This window comes from Ambystoma mexicanum, chromosome 4p (assembly GCF_040938575.1).
Source record: "Ambystoma mexicanum isolate Mex_15411 chromosome 4p, UKY_AmexF1_1, whole genome shotgun sequence".
Taxonomy (NCBI): domain Eukaryota; kingdom Metazoa; phylum Chordata; class Amphibia; order Caudata; family Ambystomatidae; genus Ambystoma; species Ambystoma mexicanum.
This window is the reverse complement of record NC_090927.1, coordinates 830,612,380-830,640,232: the sequence shown is the minus strand read 5'-3', so window position 1 is coordinate 830,640,232 and position 27,853 is coordinate 830,612,380. Positions and strand designations below refer to the sequence as shown.

Sequence of the window (27,853 nt, the reverse complement as noted above, 5' to 3'; positions counted from 1 at the left end):
AGATAGCACAGCTATAAAGAATGTGCACATAGAAAAGGAGGGAGAAGAGGCCGAGTGGGAAGACAGTTTGAGGTTGCGAGAATCTAGGATCTCGTTGACGGGAGAAAGACGGATCGAGCACATTCGATGAGTATGAGGATGATACATACAAAGAGGTAGAGCAGGTGCCTGAACAGACTCCCCGGGTACAGAGTTTGTGGGAAGGCAGGCTGAAGAGCAGATTTGGAGTAATGGCAGGGGCAAGGAAAAAAGGAAGTCGGAGAAGGGGTGACGAGGCAGAACAAAGATGCAGGTGACCCTTATACCCAAGGGGTGCGGCACACCGCACTGTGCCGTGGGCGCAGATGGGCAAAAACTATTTGATAAAGGCGCTCCTGACCCTCGCGGCGGACGCAGGCAAATGGATTCATGCATTTGAAAAGCAGACCGTCAGAGTACCCTTGGCAGTCGGCGACATAAAAAGCTTATTGGTAGCGACTATTGGAGATCAAGAGGAGATGTGTGGGTGAAAGCAGGATACCAGGGAGTGAATTTTGGGAACGATGCACACGATGGAGCATCATTTAATACGATTCAGGAAAAAGTATGCGACGCACTGCTGCGGGTTTTCCCCGACACACCTTATCTACAGTGTTTAATGCAATGTACTGTGGGCGATGATGAAGACCCATCTCAGTTCATTCTTAAAGTTCAGTAGATGTGGAGAGTGGAGACGGGTAGCTCATGGGACCAGTCAACACCCTTTTTCTATTTTATCATTAGAAAGGGCCCACCCAAAGAGGCGCAAAAGTTATTAGACAAAAGTCATGGACATTGAAGCAAAGGGGTCACCGGAAGAACAAGTTACTTACCAACTGGTAACGTTCTTTCGATTGGATGTTCCTCCAACGTATTCCACATCTTTGACATGTAATGTCCACATCTGTGTACTTTGGAAACTTTTCGGCAGAAGGTGTCCTGCGTCGATGAAATAGGGTCGATGTCCCTCGAAGGCCTCCGTTGAGGGAGACATCACTGGATGTTATAAAATAGGACGCACGGCGCCCATAGCCTCAGTTTTTGTTTTTGTCCCCCAGAACGTGTGGCACCAATCCAATGCCTGCTTGACTGCACATAGCCTTGCACAAACGTAGGCTGCAATCGCATAGGGAATTCTCCAGAGGGGCAGGCTGGGAGGGCTATGTGGAATACGTTGGAGGAACATCCAATCGAAAGAACGTAACCAGTTGGTAAGTAACTTGTTCTTCGAATGGATTGTGTCCTCCAACGTATTCCACATCTTTGACAGACTCCCAAAGCAGTACCAGAAAATGTAGGAGGGAAAAGAATTTAGAGTACCCAATCAGATGGCGGAATAAAGAACCGCCTTATCAAAGGCCATATCTTGACCATGGATCGTATCCAGGGAGTAATGTTTAACAAAGGTGTGGATAGAAGCCCATGTGGCTACATCACAAATATTCCTAATAGGAACTCCTCGTTGGAGGGCTGTAGAAGTCGACCACGCCCCTAGTGTAATGAGCTCGCAACCCTTCAGGAAGGTCCTTACCCGCCAATCGGTAACACTCAGTAATGGTGAGGACAATCCACCTGGACAAGGTCTGTTTGGTAACAGCCTGGCCCAATCGGTGTTCAGCATATCCCACAAAGTTGATCATCCACTCTGACCCTGGACATCCTAGAAATATAAAAGCTCAGAGCTCTCCTAGGATCCAACCTAAGGTGTCAATACTCTTACTTACTAGGATGAGGAGGAGGATAGAAAGAAGGAAGAACCACTTTCTGGCTCAAATGAAACTCAGATACTACCTTAGGTAGAAAGGAAGGGCGTACCCTTAGTACAACCCGGTCCTTGTGTAACACAGTAAAGGGCGGCTTAGATGAAAGTGCCTGCAATTCACTCACTCTGCGAGCGGAAGTAACCGCAACCAAGAACACTCTCTTGAAGGACAATAATCTCGAAGGACAAGAGTGCAAAGGTTCAAACGAGGCACCCATTAGAAATTTCAAAACCATATTCAAATCCCAAACCGGAACTTGGAAAGGGTATGGCGTGAACACATTAGTAAGTCATTTAAGAAATTGAGAAATCAAAGGAATCTTAAAGTAAGAACATTCTTCAGACGAGCGCTTAAATAAAGACAGCGCCGCCAGGTAACCTTTAAGGGTACCTACTTGAAGGCCCATGTGGGCCAAAGAAGGTAAGAAAGACAAAACCATAGCAATGGAACACTGAAAAGGATCAACATTTTGTCGTCTGCACCAGTCGCAAATCTTACGCCAACGGTACAGGGATTTTGTTGCTGGCCTTGGCCGAAAGCAGCACCTCCATCCCATCATCCGGGAGGTCCCAATCCTTATATCGCAACCTTTCGGATACCAAGCATGAAGGTTGAGGGTCCTGACCTCTGGATGGAGAACCTGACCCCCCTCTCGCGAGAGCAGGTCCTCTCGGTAGGGAAGACGGCGTGGAGGTCAGATGGACATTTCTAGAAGGTCGGGTACCATGCTCTCCTGGCCCAATACGGAGCAATGATGATCATGTGGGATCCAAGCCTCCTTAACACTTGAGGAATGACGGGGACTGGAGGAAACGCGTACAGCAGTGGGAATGACCAATCCACTACGAATGTGTCTCCTAAGGCTCCTCTCGGAGGAAATTCCCTTGAGCAGAACCTCTTGCACTTCCGGTTGGCACTGGTGGTGAAGAGATCCACTTATGGGGTTCCACAAAGGGCAAAGATCTCCAGAAGGATTTCCTGAGCCAACTCCCACTCGTGAGAGCTTGGAAGTGACCCTACCCCCCTTTTTTGTTGAGGTAATGCATGGTCACTGTGTTGTCCCTCTGGACACTCTTCCCCCGGACAGAGAGCTAGCCTGATGGCCCTCAGCTCTAATCCGACGGAGACCAAGGTCCGCTGGCGGTCAAGTCATTGGCAAGAGGGCCCCATCCTGTGAGGGAAGCATCCGTCACTACAGTCACCTCAGGCCATGGTTGCCAAAACGGCTCCCCCTTCATCAGGTTCCCTTCGTGGCCCGCCACAGAAGATCCTGGGAGACCGCGATTGGAATCTGAACGGGATCAGACATCTTGCCTGAGAACTGCAACCACTGCATCTTTAGGACCCATTGCAGGGATCTCATCCTCAGCCTTGCCTCTGGCACCAGAAAAATGCAGGATGCCATGAGGCCGAGCAACCTTAAGAATTCGAAAGCCAGGAGACTCTGGGCATGTTGAAACTTGTTCACCATCTGCACAATGTGATGAGCCCTCACCTTGGGAGGCGAGCACTTCACCAAGGACGTGTCCAACACAGCCCCGATGTACTGGAGCTGTTGGGAAGGTGTCAGATACGACTTCTTGAAATTCAGGGAGAGGCCCAGCCTGTGGAGAGAGCGGCAGGTTAGACCGAGGTGACCCAATGCTTGCTCAGGAGAACGCGCACGGATCAACCAGTCGTCCATGTAGGAGTCGACGTGAATCCCCCCCCCCACCCTCGCCTGACATACGCTGTCACCAACACCATTAGCTTGGTGAAGACCCTCGGGCGGAGGTCAATCCGAATGGCAGGACCCAAAACTGAAAGTGCGAGTCGCCAGCTGCAAACCTTAGGTACCTTTGTGCTTAGGATGAATCAGCACATGAAAGTAAGCATCCTGTAGGTCCAGAGACACCAACCTATCCTGAAGCTGAAGGGCCTGGAGGACTTGAGAAAGTGTGACCATCTTGAATTTGTCCTCCCTGAGAAGTTGGTTCAACCAACGCAAGTCCAGGATGGGTCTCAATCCCCCGTCTTTCTTTGGAATCAAAAAATAAGGGGAATACCATCCCTTGTTGCTCTCCGCTACAAGCACCAGTTCTATAGCGCCTTCCTCTAGCAGGGTCAAGATTTCCTGCACAAGCAGCGGATCTGGAAGCTTCAAAGAGAGATTCCCTAGTGGATTGTCATGAGGCCGCTTTAGGAAGGGAAGGCAGTAGCCGTGGGCTATGGTATCCAGAACCCACGCATCCAAATTAAAAGCTCGCCATTCTTCGAGATGCTGAGACAGTCTGCCCCCAAACGCCGGACCATGGGACATGGCCTCATGACTGTTTTGGAGCGGCTGCGGCAGCGCCTGACGGTAAGGAGGCAGCTGCCTGAGCGGCCTTGGCACCACGATTTCCCCGACCACAACGGGTACTTTTACGGTGACCCCTTTGACTGGCGGCTCCTCTCGTTCTACCAAAGGAGTAGTAACGAAAAGAACCTCCCCTCCACTGCTGTCCCCTAGGACGAAAAGGCAGAGGTTGACGCACAGCTGCGCTTAAAGATTTTGCTGCAGCTTTTGAGGTCTGCAACTTATCAAGGCTCACGTCAGCCTTGCTGCCAAACAAATGCGTGCCATCAAAGGGCATGTTCAAAAGACGTGCTTGCACATCCGGGGCAAAACCCGACTTCCGCATGCATAATAGGCCTGACAGGCTTGGAAGTAGCCTTCCTTGGAGGATTCCCAGTACCAGGGATCTCCGATGGTAAATTTTGGCCAAAAAGCCCCAAAGGCGTTGAGAGCGCTGATGGCTTCGGCATCGAGGGCGTCGACGGCTTTGGCGTTGACAAGGGCGCCGACGGTGCCGGGGGCTGATACGAAGGCAAAGCTTCGACGGCCGTATCCGACAGACACAGCATCAATGCCGCCTTCGGGCCCTTAGTAGGTTTCTGTGGTCTCACTAGGGACGAGGACCGAGACCTGGAAGCACGTTTCTTGCGACCATCCTGAACCTTGTCCGAACGGGACCTCGAAGGTTCCCTATGAGGATTGCGCCGAGGACCCGAGCCCGAAGGCATACGAGCCACGGATCGAGACCGTTCCTCGTCGGCTTTGCGGACGGAACTGGGCCCTGCGAATGGAAAATAGCCAACATCTGCTCCCTAAAGGCAGCCCATTCCTCCAGAGTCGAGGACTCAGTTGGACAAGCCACTTTTCTCGCTGCACCATCCTCCGAGGAGGACTGGGAAGGCGACTGGTGACGGCACTTCCTAGAATGCCGAGACGAGGAGGACGAATGGTCGCAACCATTCCGGGACCGAGACCCCCGAGACTCCTTCCGACGCGGAGAGTCACCCCTCGAATCATCGGTGGACATACCCTTGGACTTGGATTTACGAGACCTACTGCGTTTCGAACCCCTACCTAGCCCCCTACCTACCTGAATCTTTCCCTTACACTCCCGCAAGGCCTTAGCAGTTAGCGACTGGCATTTGGAACAGTTGTCAGTGTTGTGAGTCTCACCCAAGCACCACAAACAAATGCGATGTGGGTCTCTAATCGACATTTTCAACTTGCAGTCCCGGCAAGTCTTGAAGCCAGACCGCGGAGTCCGAGGGGTTGAAGAAGACGACATATTCATGAGGAATACACGAGGCGCACCGAGTCTCTGAAGCAAACACGTTCGCGGAAAAAACGGAACTGAGGCTACGGGCGTCGTGCGACCTATTTATAACATCCGGTGACGTCGCCCTCGACGGAGGCCTTTGAGGGACATCGACCCGACGTCATCGACGCAGGACGCCCCTCTGCCGAAAAAGTTCTGAAGTACACAGCTGTGGACATTACATGTCAAAGATGTGTAATACGTTGGAGGACACAATCCATTCGAAATACAGAGCATAATAATACACCATTGCAGAAGAAAAATGGAATGTGACAAGGAAACAGCTCATAGGTGACAAGCAGAGGAAGCAATGGTGGCATCAAGGAGGACAGCCACGTGGAAGAGTTGGGTTTTTAGGGGCAAGGGGGTGGGGCTTTGGAAGAATGGGGCCGAGAGGGGGAGGAATGGGGCCTTCACAATGTTAGAATTGTGGGAAATGGGTACACTTTTCAAAGAGAATGCAGGAGCAGACAAGGGATGGGTTATATGTATGACCCACCACCCCAGAGGCCCCCACAAGGGCCGACGTCCAGAATGACTTCCATACTCTTTTCCATCCAAGAGCTGGAAGAAGTTCTGAACTTTTATTTGAACGCTTTTCATTTGATGCGGACATCCCTACACATGGTATACAGTTAGATGTAAGGGCAAGTATAGGTTTTGACACAGACAGCCATTTGCTTTGGACTTCCTGACACAGATTATCATTAGTTTCATTTAGGTAGGTAAATCCCACCTTAGCATAGGGCAAGTTATGAAGTTTTTTAAACTCCACATTTTGGTTAATAAAAGTGTGTATCCCAAAACTCTACTCCGTTGTCTGTGTCTTCTTCATGGTGCCTTCACAACTACTCCTTATTCCAGGACACTGCTCACTCTGCCTACCTACTTCTTGATGCGTAATTATAATGACTATACATATCTATTCATCTTGGTTATCACATTTTATCTTGTCCATGTTAGTATTGTTTTTCATTTTGTTAAGTATTTATCTGGCATTCACTTTATTCAGTATAAAACCAAAAAAGCACAATACGATTTCAACCTGGAATCATACCTCACAGAACATGATTACAACAATAATAAAAGATATTAATAGCACAAAAGCTAAAAAAGATATCAAAGTAAAATGTTCCCCTAGTGAAGTTAAAATTATGCTACTTCAAAAAGGGACGATTTATAACAATGTAAGATTAAAATCCCGTAGTAATAGTCAACACAGCAGAGGTGTCACAGTTGATTAACCTCGTCCTCCTAATCCATGCCCGATGGATATATTTAGATACAAAATAGACGCCATTTACTTTACTGGTGGTTTTAAGTATTTATACAATTATCACATTAAGGTCTGGAATACTTGCAGTGCTAAAACCAAGGAAGCAAAGTCATAAAAAGTGTACGTTTACCTTACTTCAGCGTGTATATTGTGGCAGTAAGGATTTGCAGAGCAGGCAAGAATCTTCACGATGGCTCCAGGGTGATAGGTCTCCAAGATGTGAATTGCTGTAGGGTAAACGGGCTCCTCAAATGCGAGTTCTACATACTCCTGGCTGTAAAAATCGGATGGAGTTCTATTAAAAGGCAGCGGCGCACTAGGGGACCTCTCCCACCAAGACCCATACGTTCGGAAGACAGCAGTTTGAGTAAAGTCGCCAGAACTAGGGTAAACATTTGGTGTCCCCGCCAAATTCCACATGGTGTAGGACATACTGTTTTCGCTTCCATAGTGAGAGCTAAAATCAAGCACTTCTTTGGCATATTGTACTGCTTCGGATGGCATGGACAGTGTTCGGTTGTTGGTTTCAATAGCTCGACGACTGTTGAGCATTTCTCCCCTAGTAGCTGTCCTGGCTCTGCGCCGAAGGCAGATATAGTAAAACATGCTCAGAACTGTAAGCATGGGAAACATAGGAGACATCTAGATCCGAGTTACGATGAAGACAAATGCTTTTCTTTTCTTTGTATAGGGTGACAATATCCCACGAAGTGCGCGGAAAACCATACTGATGGATAAAACAGAAGAACCATTGTTAGTATACAAAACAATTTACAAGTAAATAGCATTAATGCAAACGTTATTTACATGTTTTTGTACTTGTGTGTTGTATTGTGCAATGTAATGGAAACTGTGCCCCAATCTTTGCGCAAATGGTACAGTCTTTATTCCATTAAGCTCGCCAAATTTCAACGAGGAAAAACAATCCATGACCAAAACTTAAAAGATGCGTCAGCAAATGAAGGCTCAACATTTCAGGGACAAGTACAATATCATCCCACAAGCCCATTCACCTTGCAAACACCTTTTGAAAAGTGTTTTTTCTGTCATCAGTGTGTTGTTCAAAAATAAAACTTATGAGTTGCTCTCTAACAATCTTGCAAATAAAATATTTACACGAATAGACATTAGGTGATTAAATATTTTCTACAGAACAAATGCACATCATTAAGTCCATTTAATTTTAAGGTGTGTTTGTATTAAAATGCCACTCTACAACGAGTACTGTGGCAGGGTGGAGTCGTGTCTCAAGGCTTGGCCCTGTGCCCGGTAGATGCTCGAATATTAGACGTCAGATTAGGTACAAATTCGTAGTTAAAATGTGTAGCGACTACATACAATGTAGTCGTAGGTCATCCAAGCTGCCATCATCTTTTGCGAACGGTCTAACCCATAGAAATGAGGAGACTCTGGGCCCTACCAGACAGAAAAAAAACACCAGGACCCCTCCCTCCCCAAGATGCGAGTAAGCCATCTCACAGAAGAGCTTGGACTGGTTGACAGTGTGAGGTAGGGACGCCGGATGAAACATGTTCTCCCTATCACATGAGAACCAAGTACGTTGGTGAAAGATGAGCACACCCAGACCATCCTAATTTACTCCTTGAAAGTACCCCTACCGTCCCAGTTGCTCTCCTGCGCCAATGCTACTAGATATGTCTCAGTGAAGGACACTCAATTTGTGGCAGGTCTTCTCCCTGTCTGAGTAGTGGGGCCAGGAGCCGCACTAAAGAGGACAACTCCAGTACATTCCCTGCCTTTTGGAATGTGGCAGACAAGGTAAGCTAATTAGCGCCTGCACTTATGTGCCAATGCACCTGGCCCCCGGGACCAGAGAAGGACTAGCATGTGATAGGCAGTGGCAGATTTAAGGCAAAGGGCCCCATGGGCAAACATGACAGAGGGCCCCGGGTGGGCGTGTCTTGGAAGTGGAGCCTAGAGTGGGCAGAGTAGCACAACGATGAACTTTAGAGACAAATGCTAAAAAAATATAAAAGTTGTGTTGTTCTTTTTACAGTTTTCTGTGTTTGGGGGTCTGACTCCAGCTAGAGACAGCTGGGCCTCCTCACCAGGTTTTGCTGTCAATGGTGGTAATATTGACTGATCAAGCCTGAAGCTAATGTTGGAAATGATAGGGTTCAAGGCAATGGGCAATAATATGGGCACTGGGAAGAGACATTACAGGAGGGGATATCACAGGATAATTCCAACAGCATGCAGAACAATTTTGTGCATGCCCCTGGTGTTCTTACCCCCACACACTTAAAATGTCATTGAACATCATAGACTTAAAGAAATTCACCTTTTAATCCCAAAACATACGAGGGGTTACCTTTTTTTGTAGGTGCTACTTGTGGCACTTGAAACACCCCTTCACTCCAACCCACCAACCCCATATCTCGTCCAGCTCCACAGGGCCCTGCTGCAGGGTATTTAATGGAAATGGAGAGGGAATATGGGCAGGATAGTGAGGGAGAAAGGTAGAGCAGTAGCCAGTAACATGAACTCTGATTAGACAGGAGAGTGGAGAATGAAGGACAGAAGCATGAGTGAGACAGAGTAGGGGAAGGCAGGAGATAAGGTGATTGAAGGGAGCCAGGTGAGAGTAAAGGGTGCATGTGTACAGAGAATGAACAAGGGCAGGAGAATGGGGCAACAGTTAATGAAGCACAAGAGTGACAGGAAATGCAGGGTAAAGATGATTAAAAGGGAGGAGAAATAGAGAGCAGAGGGTTCAGGAATGTAAGGACAAAGGGGAATAATGGAGACCTAAATAGCCAGAGCCAAATGAAGAATGAGGGAGGGGAAAGAGAGAGAAGGGAGGCAAGTGTGTAAGGAATGGGGTGTGGAGGGGCAGCAATGTAAAGGCAAATGGTGTGTGACGTGGGTAAACGAGGGAGGGAAAAATGGAGTGAAGGAAGGCCAGTGAGTATGTGAATAGCAGCAGAGTGGGATCATTACAAAGACCCTTTGGCAGAAATGGAGAAAGAAAAAGGCAGGAGGATTAAGGGAGTGAGGCAAGAACAGGGGACGACAGTGTTCAAAAAGAACAGGAAAGAGTGGGATAATAGAGCGGAAATTGCTAGCGAGGAAAAAGAGGGGGCGAACAAAAATGCTGTATGGAAGAAAAAGGAAGCAGGAGGGAAAGGAGTAAAAGGGGAGTACATTTGTGATTTGAGGTGGGCAGGTGCTTGCCCTAGCTGCCCACCTATACGCAGTCACAGCTGCAACAGATACATGTATTTAAATGGGCCAAAGAGATCCACATAGTTGACGGAAATGCCTTTTGTGCGAGTTCTCAGTGTTCACCTTATACCAAGTTGGCAGGTAAACAAGCCCAGATGAAACCCAAGGTCAGGGAACAGGGCTGGGTGTGTCTGTAGGGCGGCCAACCATCCCGCATTTTGTGTGACTGTCCCAATTTCATGGGCTGTGTCTTGCACACAGCCAGATCAGAAGAGGATTAAGGCGAGACCTTTCTCGTCTGAAGCAGGATCAGCTGTCCAAAGTCTTCCCAGCTCACACTTTACGTTTGGCAGTTAAACACGCAGAAACATAGCGCCTTTCCCAGATACAGCTTTGTGTCCACCTCATTTCAATATACCGATTAGAGGTTGATGGCCCAGACACAGGGGCGCCTGGGTAAGGACTGTTGTCCCTTAAAAGGTGCGATTGGTGGGTGATAATAAATGGGAGGGGAGTATAACGCAGCAAACTGTGTAAAATATTGGCTCAAGCAGATTACCTTATATTGAACTCTCATTCACTATGAATACCTTTTTTTTAAACCAAATAATATTGTTTTTAGGTCCACATTTCTTTGAAGGCTGATACTGCAATCGTGCATTCAGGGTGGCGAAAATAAAGCTATGCATGTCTTTTTTGCTTGACCTATTTCTAGAACGATGTATATAATGTCAGATTTGTTTCTTATGTGATGTGTGTACTTTTCAAGCTGTTGATATAAAAACAAATAATTTAGTTTTTGGAAACCCAAACTTGAAAACATATGTATGTGACCTATCACTGCGAAGATATGTAGTCAAGTGCTTAAATCACATCCTGAGCCCAAATACTGATTTCACCACTAACGAAATGTGTGATCCTGGGCAAATCATTTAATCTCTCTGTGCCTGATCTGTTGACATTTGGTGTTGCTAGAAGTCACTTAGGGCCTCATCAGAAGCTTGGCAGTATCCCAGCGGTAAATTTCCCAGGATACAGCCAACACAAATAGCGTTACCGCAACTTGGTCCAGCGCTATTAGCGCCAGATCCTGAGTTGCGTTAAGGCTGCAAGTCACCATTTATTTAAACAGTCCATAGGACTCTACGGGGCATGCTGGGCGCTATCACCGCGGCGAATTTGTGCCACAGCAATAGCGCCACAAATGGGCAGAAACCCGCCAGATTTACCTCCAGCTTAAAGCTGGAGGTAAAGCTGGGCGACTTTCTGCCCAACTCATAATTGGGCGGAGCAGTAATAGTGTTACCGTTGCATTTTTTACTGCTCCGCCCAACTTATGAGGCTCTTCATTTGCAATTTTTCCTATGAAGAAAAACATTCATGGTTTACTAAACTACTGCGTTTTTACATATTAATAATCGTGAATATTTATATATTGCAGAGCACATGTAATGTTATTTACTGTGATGTTGCTTCTGATCATGGATCAAGCAAATTAGAGTTCTGCGTATCTTTTGCTGGACAGGTCCAGAAGACAAATTAGAACATATCGGTGCCTTGTATGCCCAACAGTCCTACAGTGTTGTGATGTTGTTGTTCTGTGTATGTGTCAAGACCATCAGGGAGATTTTGGCAGTCTTACTAGACAGCAACTGTAGCAAGTCAGATGACAAACATCAGACTCAAATGGTATGATATTTGATATTTTATTAAAGTAACGCTATAAGGCCCAACTTGCCCTATCGCTATGGGTGGGCCCCACGTATGTTACCAACTAAGATGCTCGTTTGTCAGTCGCAAGTGGCGAAAAGAAATAAATCTGCTGTCCAAAAACTATCCTAACTAATCCTACCACTTATGAAAACTAACTTCAGTCAGAAAAAAGACTACCTTCTCCCAAGGGTACCTCCATTACCAGTCTTTAATATACAATCCGCAAATAGTCTCTCGTGACTTCTCTGATCGTTCTCTGAAGTTCCTCAATTGGGTTATTGAGTTTTCCCTGGTCCATGGAGTTTCCTTTTGGGGTTTCCTTATGAGCTCTACGTTCTTGGCCCTGGGCAACCATGTATTCTCTCTTGGCTAATAAAAGTTCCACGTACCTGGGTCAGTTTTGGCTTTGTGTCTGACTTAATTGCCTAGTTCCTTTGAACTCTGGCTCATCTATTCCTTTCTTGCTATTATCTTTGTCTTGTACAGAATGACGGGTTATCTCCCCCCCTTTTTCCAGGGTACTTTTATGCATTGGTTTTCTCACACACTGTTCAGCTTTTCAACAATCCTTTCTCTTGAATCACAACATGTGTAGCTACTTTGTTTGAAAGTGAACTTCGTTTCATAGCTTCTACTTTGACGAGTAAACTGCATGATAGAATGATTCCCTTGAATCTTTGCAAGCTTCCTGTTCTCCCAGTTACCTTCGTTCTTTAAGAGGAACGTATTCAGAAGCCTTCTTCCTATGGAGCTCTCCCACTGTTCTTGAGCCGCTGAAGCCTTCTCTTCTCCGGCATTCGTCTCTCTCCTCCCAGTCGTCCGATTCGTTACGGTGTCACAGTGTTCGGCTGCTCGCCTGCACACACCATGACCTTCTGCTGGTGGTATTGGTGACAATATGGGAACTAGCTGTCCACCATTTACTTCCCTCCCTGGTCTAGACACCACCTCTACTTGGGCTCCCGGTTTGTCAGGTTCTCGTGCTGCGGGTCAGCCGCAAGTCTGGCGTACCGTCCTGCAGTCTCCAGGGAGTTTGAAACTTGCACGCTTTCTCGTTCCCAGTGTCTCCAGGTGTTCCGCAGGATGGGGCATCCCCAGCTTGCATATGCGTTTGTCTCTCTTTTCATTCTCTTCTCGTTCTCCTTCCTCTGGACTCACACTTTAATTTCCTTGACCCAGATAATGGGGAGTTATGAATTAAGGGACATGATCCTTAAGAGAATGATATCCATTAGGAGTTTCTTCATCCCAGTTCTGATACTTTATGGTTTCTGGCATTTTGAAAACTCCCATGTAGGCCATAGTACGTATAGCTTAAAGGGAGTACCTCACGGGAACGGGAGCCCTTGTGCCCAGAGGTGGAATCTCTTCTGGTGAGGTCCAACTTGCCTCTACCCATAGGGAGGGTATTGCAGAGCGGGCTCACCTCTCTAGCCTCTCGAGGGGCTTCCCGTTGGGGAGATGGGACGAAGTCCCTCGATTCATCACACAACAGATCTCTTTCTTTCATGGCATTAAATGTACACTTTGCCTTGTGTGCATGTTACAGGATGCCTTTGATAGCACTAACCATCCATCAGTGTTATCACTGCTTTGCGTTTTACACTGGTTTCATCTGTGTTAGCACCTTGCTGACAGAGCAATTGCTAACTTTTCAGTGGCAGTTTAGTGTTTCACCTCCCCCTGGCGTCCTCCCCCTTGCGATTAAAGAGCATTCTTTTGTATCCATTCATATTTAAGGAACCCAAAAGTGCTACAGGCCGTATCCATCCCACCCAACTGTAGGCAATGGGGGCACAATCATATTGAAATGGGCCCCCACGAGCCCTGACAAATGTTTAGCCGGGCCCTGTGAATGAGCACCAAGACTGCATTTGGTTATTCCACTGTGCCTGACTGCCAGCCAGGAGGAGAAAGAGGAGAAAGAGGAGAAAGAGGAGAAAGAGGAGAAAGAGGAGAAAGAGGAGAAAGAGGAGAAAGAGGAGAAAGAGGAGAAAGAGGAGAAAGAGGAGAAAGAGGAGAAAGAGGAGAAAGAGGAGAAAGAGGAGGTGTGTGTGTGTGTGTGTGTGTGTGTGTGTGTGTGTGTGTGTGTGTGTGTGTGTGTGTGTGTGTGTGTGTGTGTGTGTGTGTGTGTGTGTGTGTGTGTGTGTGTGTGTGTGTGTGTGTGTGTGTGTGTGTGTGTGTGTGTGTGTGTGTGTGTGTGTGTGTGTGTGTGTGTGTGTGTGTGTGTGTGTGTGTGTGTGTGTGTGTGTGTGTGTGTGTGTGTGTGTGTGTGTGTGTGTGTGTGTGTGTGTGTGTGTGTGTGTGTGTGTGTGTGTGTGTGTGTGTGTGTGTGTGTGTGTGTGTGTGTGTGTGTGTGTGTGTGTGTGTGTGTGTGTGTGTGTGTGTGTGTGTGTGTGTGTGTGTGTGTGTGTGTGTGTGTGTGTGTGTGTGTGTGTGTGTGTGTGTGTGTGTGTGTGTGTGTGTGTGTGTGTGTGTGTGTGTGTGTGTCTGACTGATGTGAAGAGATTGGGATGGTAGAGGACCCAGACACAGCAGGCAGGGCCCGCTTGCCCTTTGTCCGTCATCGGAATCCCCCTCTGGTGGTAGGGTTGTTCCACCCTGATAGAGAAGTTAACTCCTTAGTTAGGAACTTCTGGACACTTTCTCTGGACACTCCATGAATTCGGAGATGATGGCCATTACAATGGCTGGTAATGTGGGACAGAAGGGCAAGGAACCAATCAGGATGGATTGGGCTACAGTTCGGACAAGCTTAGAGGAGAGTCCCGTATAACTAGAGTATACAAACGGGGCGGCAGGCATAGCATCATTACAGTGCCCCAGATTGGACACCTGCTCTTGTAAACCATTTTGATAATTATTTCTTGCTGTAATGCTCTGGAGCTGCCAGTGCCTACTTTCAGATACAGATGTGACTGAGTAGCAACAAAGTGATTGAGAGTGAGGAAGTGCTCAGTACAGGGGTCTGGCTGATGATGGGCCCATTGTCTCGCAGATCAAGAACCGTGGAGCAGACCGGTAAACCTGGCTGAGAGACTAGGTCCATAGAGCAAGGTCTGCTGCTTGCCCATGAAGAGTTGTGCAAAGGTCAGGTACATGGAGTAAGGTCAGTGGCAAGAGTCAGTGTGAGTTTAGCCTGTGTGAGGCCAACCTCGCATCCTCTTCAGTTGCAAAGGCAAGAGAGCAGCAACCTTATGGAAAGAGGCCCGCTCAAGAAAAAGTAATATTTTATGTACAAGGGAAATGTATGGCATTGTCACCATGTCCCCTGCTTGACCCTTAGAGTGTGTGTGGGGAGAGACAGTGGGCTGGGTGCCACGCGCTATGTGATGTGGGGGCTGGACGGTAGGGGAAGTATATGCTCCATGGAACCCACTACTGGCCCTTTGGAGAATATAAATCAAGAGGTGGAGGTGAAAGTCGGAGCTGTGTCAATACGGGCCCAGGGTTTGCATAATGAAGAGGGTACTGGAGCACACAAATCCACAGCAAGATGTGAACTCGACAGGTTTCACGGCCCGAGGATGTGTTAGACTTCGTAGTCCCGCCAGCTTCACTTTGAAATCTCTGCAAAGGTGTTTCCACGTGCGTACATGTATGCAAGGATTCCAAGATAGAGGACCGGCCTCAAAGAATCAAATAGGTGTTGCATCTCATGTATACTAAACTGGCTGAGGCAAGTATGAAATTATATGTGGATTCATACACCACCGGCACTGTTCGCAAAGAAGTGTTCTTTGAAGAGGAGCTTGATCAGAGAGAGTGAACATGGATGAATGACCGATGAATGCAGAGCTGGTAATTGGAGGTACTAATGATGATTTTCATGCTGAAAAGAATAAACCGCAGCACCTGACTCCAGAGTCGTAAATGCCTGCTTAAATGAACACAAGAGTAGGGAAAAGAAAAACAAAACCAGAATAGCTTTCACCCACTGCACGCCCATACTTTGGGACAATATCACAACACAGATCAAAAGTTGACATCCTTATATCTGGTAAATCAATGCTTGTGGACACTGGCAGACCCCTCTAGCTTTTGCTCTCCACCTCCATTTCATGTCAACATACAGAGCCTTATTGGTTTTCAGCTAGGTTTGTCCTATAGAAAACCAAAGCGAGGTGGTATAACTTATGGAGGGGACAGCATGACTGCACAGGCTCATGAGGCGACAGTAGGCAATGCAGATGGAAATCGATTCATGATAGTCCATGACCCGTGAAAGGCAGGTGGCTTGAGAAATCTGACCAGAGACTTACCTCATATTTGGGAGGTACCTCAGTGCTTTATAAAGGAGCTCCCAACAGTCATTCAATTCTACAATCCTGCCTGGGGCAAGATAAGCAATTGTAGGCAAAATAAGGGAGAATACCCGGCCGATTACTTAGACTGACTGAAGATAGTGTTCACAAAGCATTCAGGCATTACGAAATGAGATAAGACTACCCAAGAGGAGATAGCTGACTCTTTTGTCTCCAGTCTAAAACCCATGCTCCACGTGCAGTTAAAAACAATGTGTGCAGGGTGAAAAAAATAGGCCCTTTAAGAATTTGTGATGGTAGCGAATCACTGTGTTGCATGGCAAATTCAGAAGAGAGATAAGATCGAAAACAAATTCATGGCACTACTGTTACCGAATAGGCAGCAGCGAGGCCTTCGTGGGTAGGCAAGGGTTAAGAGGTGGCTTTGATGGAAGAGGGAGATAAAGAGGAGCACCAAGAGGGAATCATCCAAGACAACCTAAGGAATAAACAGATCCTACAGCCTATAATTATTGTAAGCAGATATAATGCAATAATGAGGTAGGCTGTAATAAGAATGCTGAACTGGTTGAGATCAAGATAGACCAGTATAGAAAACAGTCACATATTCCTCAGTACTATGTGCGGCCAGAGCTGAAGATGGCATAACTCTAGTAGTAGAGTCTCTGTTTAATCAAAGGATTATAGTACATACATCTACTCCCTGTAACACTGCGATTCTTCCAGGAAGGAACACTTATGTTTATTCAGTATTTAAGAGCTGTAAATGCGTGGGGCGTGGCTTATGCCCATGGTGTGAGGCTGTGATTTAACAGAGCTCCTGTTGAGATCCTCTACTGATCCTGTTAAATGGTGGTTGCAGATAAGCCTAACCCCTTATAAGGACATTTGCATAAAGGGGAAGCAGACGCCTTTCTGAATTGTTGTGCTCCGTGCTGGCTGGAACGAGCTGTCCAGAGAATGAGCGTTTGAGGCACCAGCTCTGCGCTGGAAAAAATGGCGACCGGCGCTGTGCGGCAGTGAGGACGAGAAGGGGGGGGGACGTGACTGCAAGACTGAGCACGCCGGTCTAGGAAGCGACGACTACTGGGAGCTTTCAGGGTTGCTGGCAGGTTGCCCCAGAGGACCATGCGCCTGCCCGTGGTACATGTGAACTGTGGACGGGGGACACCGGATCCCTTGATGGGGAACCAGTGAATTGAGCTGGTGCCTGAATCTGCTTGCAAACCTGCCTGCCCGAGCAGGTGAAGACGCGCGCACACACACACAGGCATCGGATACCATAGATCTGCAAGGACATGTGGGCTGGTGTCTATGCGCGGCCTGCGATCTACAGAGAAAGGGTCTGCTGGATATGCTGGTATGATCAGACGAATTGGAGTGGGTGCGGCGGAGTCCTGGACCTGACCTCCGCGCCACGGATATGTTGGAGTGGGGACCAAACGTACCCTCCCAACCCCCGAGCAGAAACTTACATGGACAGGGCCACTTCACTGGGCGGCTGCAGACTACCTGGGGCTTGTGCTGCGCTGCGAGGCTGAGGAGCAGCTGATTTCACACACGCGGATACAACGGTCCGGCATTTAAGCGGCTGCGGGAGAGCGGATACACTGCTGAGGGACGACCCAGGGCCTGGAGGCAGATGCATGAGGAGGAGCGCGGTAAGAGGGGAGCTGCTGGGTCCATTGGTGTGTGGCTAGATCCCAGGGGAGCACACTTGCGCTGGCGATTGTGGCTGGAAGAGGACTGCTCCAGCGGTCTGGGGCTCATGCTTTGTATGCGCCCTAGGGTCTGGACTTGTTTGCGGGTGAGGGCCTGTGCTGACATCAAAACTGGAGCAGGGCAACAAATTGAACGTCTGGGTGAGGCAGCCGGCATCGGTTCTACCGCCATACACAATACAGCCTCTTGGATCAGAGGAGTGGCCCGAGGCACGTGGTGAAATAAACTGCACCCTGCTGTCAGCCCTGGGGCAGTAGGATGCGGGAGGTGTGGCTTGTAGCTGGAGCGGTCGTGCCACTGGCGGGCTGACACATCGTTGGAGGCTTGAGGCCCCGGGATTAAGTTGCTGTAATTAGTGACGCTCAGGAAGCTGGGTGGGGTGGCTCACCACTCCTTGCCACCGAGGACTTCTTGGAGGAAACATTGTTCGCTTGGACTCACCCCGCCGTAGGAGGGGCACCTGGCGGAGTGAGCAGGAGGTACCACACTAACGCTGCATTGCATTCAGCAGTGCGACACGAAGCAGGCCTGGGCCTGTGCCAGGACCTCCTACACCTGTGGGAGCCACGTGATAGCAGAAGGTACTGGCTGAAGCGCACTGCCTCGGCGGGGCTCTCTCCACTTAGTTGCAGCAACTACACCAGTGAGACTGGGGGTGGGGGTGCCTGGCAGTCCCTGTGGAACTGGAGACCGGGCTGTGTACTGCCCCATATAGACTGCGGCAGGGCGCACTCAAGGTGCACTGTAGATAGCTGAACAGGCACACCGTAACGTGAAACTAAGGCAGAGACTTTGGATGCTGTCAGTTCCGCCCCCACTGAGGGTTTCATGCCATGTCATCGCGGGATGTTTTTTCGTGGGGTTTTTTACCGCGATTTTTTTTTCAAAAAACCCATCACATTTTGGGGGGGGGGGACACTCCCCCCAAACCCCCGTTTCCTAAAAAATACGAAAGGACGTCATACCCCACTGAGGTATGTCCTCCACTAAAGGCAAGGGCAAATCTACGATTATGGACTTGTTCAATAATGCAGGCAGGCCCCCGGAAACAGGCGCAGAATACGTCTACGTCACAGAAAGAGACAGGTGCTTCTGGCACAGACACCCAGGAAGATTTGGTGCTGGCTGCAATAGCTGCACTGAGATCCTCATTGGAAACCAGAATTGACAAAGTCAAGACATATGTGCAACTGCTGCGACAGGATGTCGCAATCTGGCTGAGCGGGTTACGTCGGCCAAGCAGGAACTGAAGGAGACATGAGAGTCCATGAAGGACCTGGAATCCCGGGTTAAGTAGCTGGAGAGGAGGAACACAGCCCTGGAACTACGGTCTGAAGATGCTGAAGGGAGGGCCCGGCGTAACATCAGAGGGCCTTGAGGGCTCGAATCCCATCCAGTATGTGGAGAACATACTATTGCAGGAAATTGGCGCAGGGAACCCATCGCAAGGTTTTGCAGTTGAGCGTGCTCACCATTCGCTACAGAAGAGGCCCCCTTCGGGGGTCACACCCTAGACCAGTCATCGCAGAAATATTGAACTTTCTAGACAGGGAGGTGATTTTGAAGCACTCAAGGGAAGGAGGAGAGATCCAACTTGACAACTCCAAAATAGCCATCTAGCCGGACTACACACAGACGGTCCAGAGGGCCAGGAACTCTCTTATACCGATCAAAGCGAGACTTAGGCAACTAAATGTAAAATATATGCTCCTGTATCCCGCTAGGCTCAAAATCATCCATAAGGACAGGTGACATTTCCTCGAGACCCCTGCGGTAGTCAATATGTGGCTGGAAAATAACAATCTGGCAAGCGGTAAAGAACCAGTCACATAATGCAGTCAGTACTGATGCAGAGGCTGTTTGGCTTTGCTGAAGGAATGGTGCATTTGAGCCCCAAACGGAAGGCTTTTGCTGGACTGCAGAAGCACTATATGGTCTATTTCCACCAGAACAAATTGTTTCACCTATGATGGGAGCAACGTTTGATTGCCCGTCAGTGGTATATTTGGCCTGTCCCATGCATAGGATGGTGTTGGCCTGTTGCTAACACCTTTACTTGGCTCACTATGGCCTGGATAGGCCTGGGTGGCATGGGTGCACCTGAGCACTGTATCCATCATGCAGCTGCTAGGCAAATGTATGTTTGGTTTATTATGTTGTTTCTGGTTTTATGTTTTCCACGCACTATAGATCGTAAGGTTCTTTTCAGGGTTCACTGGTCAGGTGGGCTGGGGTGCTGAGACTACGGACCTGGTCACTGGGTCTTGGGTCTGTTGAGACTGAGGCATGGGGTGGTGGTGCACCTAGGAACGCACCGGTGGGTGGACGCAATCTTTGACCCCCATTAAAATACTAACCTGGAATGTGCCTGGGATGGGCACATACCTGCGCAGGAACAGGGTGAAATCTTTCCTGGCACGCAAAAAGATATCCATAGCCCTGCTTCAGGAGACCCACCTGACGCCGAGGGGCTGGGAAAGGTCTGTGAGCATTGGGTAGGGTAAGGGTATGGGGCCACATACTCTAGTATGCTAGGGAGGGTGTTTATTGGATAATCAACACTTTGCCATTCCAACTACTGGAAATTGAGATTGACAAGAAAGGGAGGTACCTTATCCTACGGGGTTACATTGATAGCACTGAGGTGTGTATAGTCAATTCTTATTTCCCAAACCATGGAATTCCGTCCCATGTTCGTACACGTGACACACCATAGGGTAGCTTGTTTCTCTGGGGAGGCGATTTTAATTACACTAGAGAGCATATGCTCGACAGATCCCCCCCCCCCCCACGTTTCCCAGGGGAGGGCCATAGCCTGCATCCACTGCGCTTAATGGGGCATTAGCAAACCTCGACTTGGCGAATGTGTGGAGAGAGCTGAATCCTGAGGGTAGAGGCTACTCCTACTCATCGCCACATTCCTTGTACACTAGGATTGATTATATTTTTGTTGGATGCGGGCCAAAAACTTGGGGAGAACAATATCAGACCACTCACCTTTGGTGGTTACTTGGAAGCTGGGGAGCCTGCGACCGTCCCATACCGATGTGGCGCATGCCGTCAGATGCACTGACTAACCAGAGCTTCAGGGAGAAATTGCAGGGGATGTTAACAGAGTTTCTAGAGCATAACATGGGTAGTGTGCTGGAATGGAGTACCATATGGGAAACCCTGAAAGTGGTGGTGAGAGGCGAGGTGATCGCTGGCGCGGGGGCATTAGGAGAAAGCTGAGGGCTGAACTAGAAAGCATAGAGGAAGAGATACAGGAACTGGAGGCCCAAAGTGGAAAACTACAATTGGGGGAAGGGACCCTGGCACAAACTCAGAGCCGCTGCCTCGAGGCATGGGAGAGGTTGTCCAAGTTTGATTGTGTCACCAAGTTTGATTATGTCACAAAGACTACCAGAGATCATGCAGAGGAAGATAGACCCGGGAGGCTCTTGTCTTGGCTATGCAGGCGGGAACATCCCAGACACCTGAAAACCGTGCTTCAGGATGAGGATGGGAGCGTATGTAGGACGCAGTTGGGAATTAACAACATCTTTGCTAGGTTTTAATCTTGGCTATACAGCCATGAGGAACAGGTCCCCCAAAAAGACCTAGAGGACACTTTCTCAGAAATAACTCTTCCCAAATTAGAAACCACACAACAGGCCACACTGGATCAACCCATCACTGTTGATGAAGTGCATGACGCAACTGCCTCGCTTGCCACAAGTAAGGCTCCTGGGAGCGATGGACTCCCTCCCGCCTGAATTTTACAAAGCATAAAACATGACACTAGCTCCTGTGCTGCTCAAGGTCTACAAGGAGGCCTACACAAGAGGCACACTTCCGGCGAGCATGCAGAAAACCCTGGTGATCCCCATACCCAAACCCGCGAACGCTGCAGATAAATGTGAATCGTATTGGTCCCTCAGTATGCTAAATTATGATATGAAGTTTTTTACAATTTTGGCAGGGCGGCTTCGCAGAGTGATTGCGGGACTGGTACATAGTGAACAGACAGGTTTTATCCCTGGCCCAAGCACAGCCCTAAATTTGCACCGGTTGCAGAATATTATTGGACAGATCAATGAGAGCTCTGAACAATATGCAGTGGTCTCGCTATACTCACTTTATTGGGAATGGCTTTTTGCAGCATTGCAGGTGTTTGGGTTTGGGGAACAGTTCTTGGGATGGGTAAGGATTTTATATGAGTCGCCGACTGCTAGAGTCAAATCTGGGAGGCAAGTATCAGAGGCGTGGGACATTCAAAGAGGGATGCGGCAGGGATGCCCACTATCGCCCATGCTGTTCATGCTGGCACTGGAGCCGCTTGTGTTCTACCTACACCAAGAGTTTTTGGAGGCGGGTATTCATGTTGCCGGCACTAGCCACTTAATTTCGTTTATGTGGATGATGTCCTGCTGTATATAAGGGATCCACAACATAACCTACCAATAATTATGGAAGTGCTGGACAACTTAGCAAAATTCTCAGGGATATCTTTCAACAGGGAAAAGTCATGCATTTTCCAGCTGGCGGCTCTCTGCGGAGTCAGGACTGAGGCTTTGCCGGGTATGGGACTCCCCTGGGAGGTGAGGGCTTTTTGCTGCCTGGGAATACACATTATGCACACACCTGAAGACATGCACACGCGCAAAACTGATGGTGTATTGCCTGGGCTGAGGATGTCAATATCCTTTTGGTCTCGGCTTCCACTCTCACTAATGGGTACAGTGGCAATAGTAAAGATGATTGTCCTGCCTAGAATTTTGTACTTTTACTAATGTTCACTGCTTCATCAATGCCTCTTTCTTCCGATTACTGGATACTTTGGTGCAGGGTTTCCTTTGAGGCTTGGCACAGGATTGCCTTGGTAACTCTGTTTGCCGTATAGGGAGGGTGGGGGTGCAGCTCCCAAACCAGTAGGGTTACTACCTGGTGGCACAACTTAGTTTTGTATCAAAATGGCTGTCAGATGTGGTCATATCTGAGTCGCGATTGTTACAGCGGCTGGAGGCTCCGGCCCACCTCAGAGATTATGACTCCGAATGAACTGCTTCGGATCAACGCCGCTATTAATCAGCTTGGGCAGGAAGGTATGGCATAGAGCATTGAAAGTGATGAAACTGGACTGCCCGTACTCACCTGACCTCCCGATAGTGGCAGTCACATATAGGAATAGATAGGAGCTTGCAGTGGCAAGACGCTGGGAGGGATGGGGTATCTCAACCTGGGGTGATATATTCGATAATGGCAAATTCAGAGAGCTAGACTCCATCACTGAGCAAACTGGACTTCCTGGCGGGCAGTTCCTGCATTATATAAGAATGGTGGGGGCGGCCAAGCGTAAATGGGTTGGCTGGCCGGAGGAAGCAGAGGCAACGGCACTGCTGGTTTTGATGTTCTCTCTGGTGGACGACGGCGGCCGCCCGGTGTCCCGATTGTATGGTACTCTGGCAATTAGACCTAATCCCCTGAGTCGCAGGCTAAAGGTGTGCTGGGAATCAGACTTTGGAGTGGAACTTGGGGAGCAAGAGTGGGAACGCATTGTCATATTTCCCCAAGGAGGTGTCCAGGAATACCCGCTTTCAATTGATACAGTTAAATGTACTATATTGCACCTATATGACGCCCAACAGAGTGGCCAGATTTGATAAACATAAACAGCCAATGTGCCCCTGGTGTCGGGGGGATAGAGCTGACCTGGTGCACATATTGTGGCACTGTGTTAAGGTGCAAGATCTCTGGTCCCGGATGGAGCAAGCATGTAGGAAGGCTGGGAGTCACAAGGTACTCCTGGAAACCAGTGGAGTGTCTGCTGAACGCATACCTGAGGAGCAGTAAGCATAAACACATCTTTAAGTTCATGGACGTGAGTTCTGGTTAAACGATGCATTGCCATAGCTTGGAAGTTGGCTAGGGGGCCACAATATGCACACTGGCTAGGATTTTGAGTCATGGGCCGAGATGGAGACAACAGTGTGGTCCAGGTCAATGCAGTGCCCAGAGGCGACTACAGGCGGTACTTATGACTCATGGAAACAATTGGTCTGGGATATGTTTCACCCCTCCGATGATATGCCACCGTGAATGCCCAGTTACTACCCAAGGTATCATGAGACTAGAAGCTCAAGATGTGAACTTTACCCCTGCACCGGCTCTGGTGTTAGATCGTGTGCAACTTTCTTTTCTTGTGTTAGGCCCACCGAAATGGACAGGTGTTATTGATTTTCTTAATGTGACCTAAGCAAGATGGTGCTGATAAGGCCTAGTTGACGTGCGTGGACATGTTGTTCTGTTAATATATTTGTTTGGTTGTTTGATTACAATGGTATGATGCGCTTGGTAGATAGTAATGCATATTGTAATGTAATTATTGGAACATTGCTGGCTTATAAATGCCAATAAACAAATTTAAAATTAAAATGAAGAGCTTTCAGGTGGGATCAGAAATCAGTGCAAAGCGCCGGGTGACTTGACAGAAACCAGAGCACATCTTTTGATTCTTATCTGCATGGATGAAATTGCAGGCAATGATGGAGCTTCAATCAGAAACAGCACGCAGAGCGATGAGAAATGGTTTCTTGCTCTTCATCTTCTATGTTTTGTGTCTGTAAATGCTCCTAGGGAGGAGCATAATGCATGCATATATATTTTCCTAGCATTTTAGGATAACAGCTGTAATATGATGGAAAACTTAATTACAATTAAGAAATATCCTTTCAGTGAATACATGCTTGCATTGCACTAAAGTATTTTTGGAAGTTCATGTGTTTTGTGCATTTATCATCAAGATGCACTTATGTGGTGTGTTCATACACAATGTATGGGAGAAGGTTTTTCAAAAATATAATAACTTGTTTGAAGCAGACATCTTTGCTACACAACTGTTTTGGTTACGTGTCCTATTCAATTTCAAGTTTAGTAATGTTCTGGTTGCATGTCCCTTACTTTACATTCTTGTTGAGGCACATTATTTTTACTCTTACAACTTAATTTACACTCTATTAAAACAGTGCGTAAAACACTCCCACCTCAAAACCGAATCTGGGGTACGGATGAGTATGGAATGTCTAGTTTAAATGTCAATTAAACCTGAACATAGAGTCAATATGGTAAATAAACTATAAATGGTCAGCGGCAGCAAAGCTAATGCTCAAGGAAGAGTGTCATTACACCAATCACAGGGGTCACAGCCTCTTTCAATCCTTCAAGAATAGGCTTACAACATTCAAAACCATGTCTCGCAAGCCAGTGCAAGTGCTCTTACAAATCAACAAATAGTTGCATTTGAAAATGAAATCGAATCTCAGCAAAACCTGTCCCTGTATATGAAAAATGAAAAGCAGATTGAGTAACTTAGCCTTCAGTTATATTAACATCTCCTTCAGCAACATGCTTTTGGAAGTGAACCAGCTGTAGAGTGGCTGGGAATTGGTACACACATCATTTGTTCTAAAGTTGAATTTCTTCTAATTCCATTTTACTAGATTTCTACTATGTGGAGTTTTTCTGATTCCTGAAGCAGAGTTAGCCTTCGTATTTGAACTAGTCGCTATCAAGGATACATTAGATTTATCTATCAGATGCTTGCACTGCAGAGGCAATTAACTGTTCATGTTCTATGTGGGTGGCGCCCCCCTGCTGTTAGGCTATTCCTGTTCTATAGGGTATGGGAGCTTGGATTCCTTAGTCCCTGCTGGGCAAGTTCTTTGTGATGGGAATCTGGACTGCTGAGGGCTATTCTGTTTCTATCCTGTATGAGTCTAGTTTTTGCTTGCACTGTTTTGTCCCATGCAGTCCCTTCTCTATGCGAGTGGAGCTTCTACTGTTGTGACCGATTACTTATCTAAGGTAATCTTGTACTGTTAGACCCACAACATTCCTGGTCCATGCGAGGAAAGAATGATAAACGGAGGTCCATGGCATGCCTTTTCTATATAAGGCTTCAGGAGTGCACAGTCCCCTCCAATGTTGCACCTGTTCTATGTGAGGGGAGCATCTACTGCAGAGAGCCATTCCTTATTTGTTTGGTTATCTTCTACCCTTACTTTATCTTGCACTAATCCACTTCACCTGTTCGACATGATGAATGCTTGTATTGCTGTTGCCCTGATTCATCATTTCTTTTTGTGTTGGAAGCCTGAATGGCTTCTATTCAAGTTGACCTGTGGGGGTGAAACATTTAACGGTTTATGCTGCTGTTGTACCTATTCTGTGCATGCAGGGGAAGCTCACAGTGTTAGTGCTCATCATTGGTGAGCGGGTGTTTGCTCTACTGCACACTGTAGTTTATCTGTTAACTAGCCTAAATACCCAGCTTTGCCCGGGATGTCTATTCTCAGATGTTTTTTCATATTCCACCGAAAAAGATGAACAAATATTGTTGTTTGCCACAAAGGTTGTTAGCAGTGGTGGCCACTGTCTCTGCTAAACACACACTGCAAATAATCAGAGTAAGCATACAAATATGATATTCATGTGAGAATTTAAATGGGAGATAAATGAGCATTTGGTGTTCATTTAATGAGTGAAATTAACATGTTTTGAATTTATTGCAAAAGAAATCAATGAAAAGAAAGACACACTCACTCTCTTCTGAATAAAATTGGAAAACAAAAAAAACACAAGGCCAGTTCAGCACAGACAGCGCGATGATTAGCACTTTCTACAAATGACCTGTTGCTGGCACACGGAACACCACAAAACATAATGTAGAAATATTTTTTTAAGTTAATTATCTCGGGATGCCCTATCGAGCTAGAAATAGTTGCATTCATTTGGCAATGAACCAAAGAATATCGCATGCAAAATTCATGACGCCAGACCCCCACCGTTCATGAGGAGTTATGCCCACAAGATCAACGCCACATACAAACCCATGACTTTGATTTTATATATATATATATATATATTCAGTGAAAAAACTTTGTTAAAAGGGACGTTATGGTTTTGCACTACGAAAAACCTATGAAATTCAGTAAAAAAAATTTTGTTAAAGGGACGTTATGGTTCAAAGTAAAACTGAAAAACCCCTGAAATTCGTCAGTTATGGTAAGATAAGCAACCATAACTCGCACCACCGTGCACTGCTAACACTAACACCCAGGAGATCAAAGATGACATCACAAATGTCATTGATGACATCACTGAAGACATCACATGTGCATTTACTTTTCATGAAAACTCTGTACAAGGGATTCTTATAATGCTAACCAAAAACGGTCAACTGTTTTTTTTTTTTATAGATGCTAGACAGACACCTGTTATTTTGTATTTTTTTCTTGTTTTTTTTCTTACTTTACTCCTAAATTCTTCACATAACCTTCTCCAAAGCAACCCTTACATTCCAAAATAGAAAGGCATTTCCCATAAAAGATAAAGAGATGCCATCTTCTTTAAAATTAACAGTATTACTGGCATCAATATTCTCATTATTACAGAAGAACATACCAGCTCTAAGCATGAAGGCACACATGCCTCGGTTGATGACACACCTAGCAATGTTTTGCTGAGGACAAAAAACTGAACTATTGTCCCATATTGCCCTAGGTAGTAATCCAGAAAAAATTACTTTCGCATTTGGAAGGATCTTCATTACGGCTTGAACCAAGCGTTCCAAATCAGCCAACAAAGTAGGGGCACTGACGTTGCCCAAATGGAAAGCACCATAGTGCAAAACTACCACATGCGGACTGTTCATCGTGGCCATATCCTCACAAACTTGTACAATTCCCTGTACATTGCAATCAGGCACAGTGCTCCACACCACCTCCACTCCTTTCACATCAAAGTTCTTTTCAACATACCTGCATCGAGCGTACTGTTGTAAACCATGCACAAACATACCTCCAAGCACCAACACCCTGACTTTCTCTACTTCTGCCATCTTCACCACACACAGTCTCTTTCAACACAAATCCACAACCTCGATATCGGATTGGCTAATCCATACAGTCTTCTTTCCATGTTGGATTTGCTGGAAAACCCCGGATGTAGCACGCCCTGTCCACGGACACCGCGGCTGTCCGCGGACAGCGTAACTCTTCGACACCCCTTCTACCATTTCCACTTTACTCTCTGTGCCATTCCCTCATTGCATACAGCTAAGCAGTCACACAATACGAAGAACGTCCTCAGAACACCCCCATTTTGTTTATTTTCGAACATTTCAGTACAATTATCATTTCATTATTCAACATATTAACATTACAAATATTATACTTTCATCTTGTACGCTGCACACAATGCTATGTTTCTCCATTAGTAGCTCAGTATACTAGGTAGAAC

The 27,853-nt window shown here is 47.2% G+C and overlaps 1 protein-coding gene across 3 annotated transcripts in view; it reads right to left on the bottom strand.

Annotated features, from left to right (window-relative positions):
- FBXL4 (F-box and leucine rich repeat protein 4) overlaps positions 1-27,853 on the bottom strand; it is a 597,180-nt gene that overhangs the window by 443,633 nt on the left and 125,694 nt on the right. For all 3 annotated transcript variants that reach the window (XM_069606409.1, XM_069606408.1, XM_069606410.1), the window contains one exon: positions 6,820-7,416. In XM_069606409.1, the coding sequence (XP_069462510.1) occupies positions 6,820-7,331 (512 nt within the window). In that variant the 5' untranslated portion in view covers positions 7,332-7,416. The remainder of the gene's footprint in view (positions 1-6,819; positions 7,417-27,853) is intronic.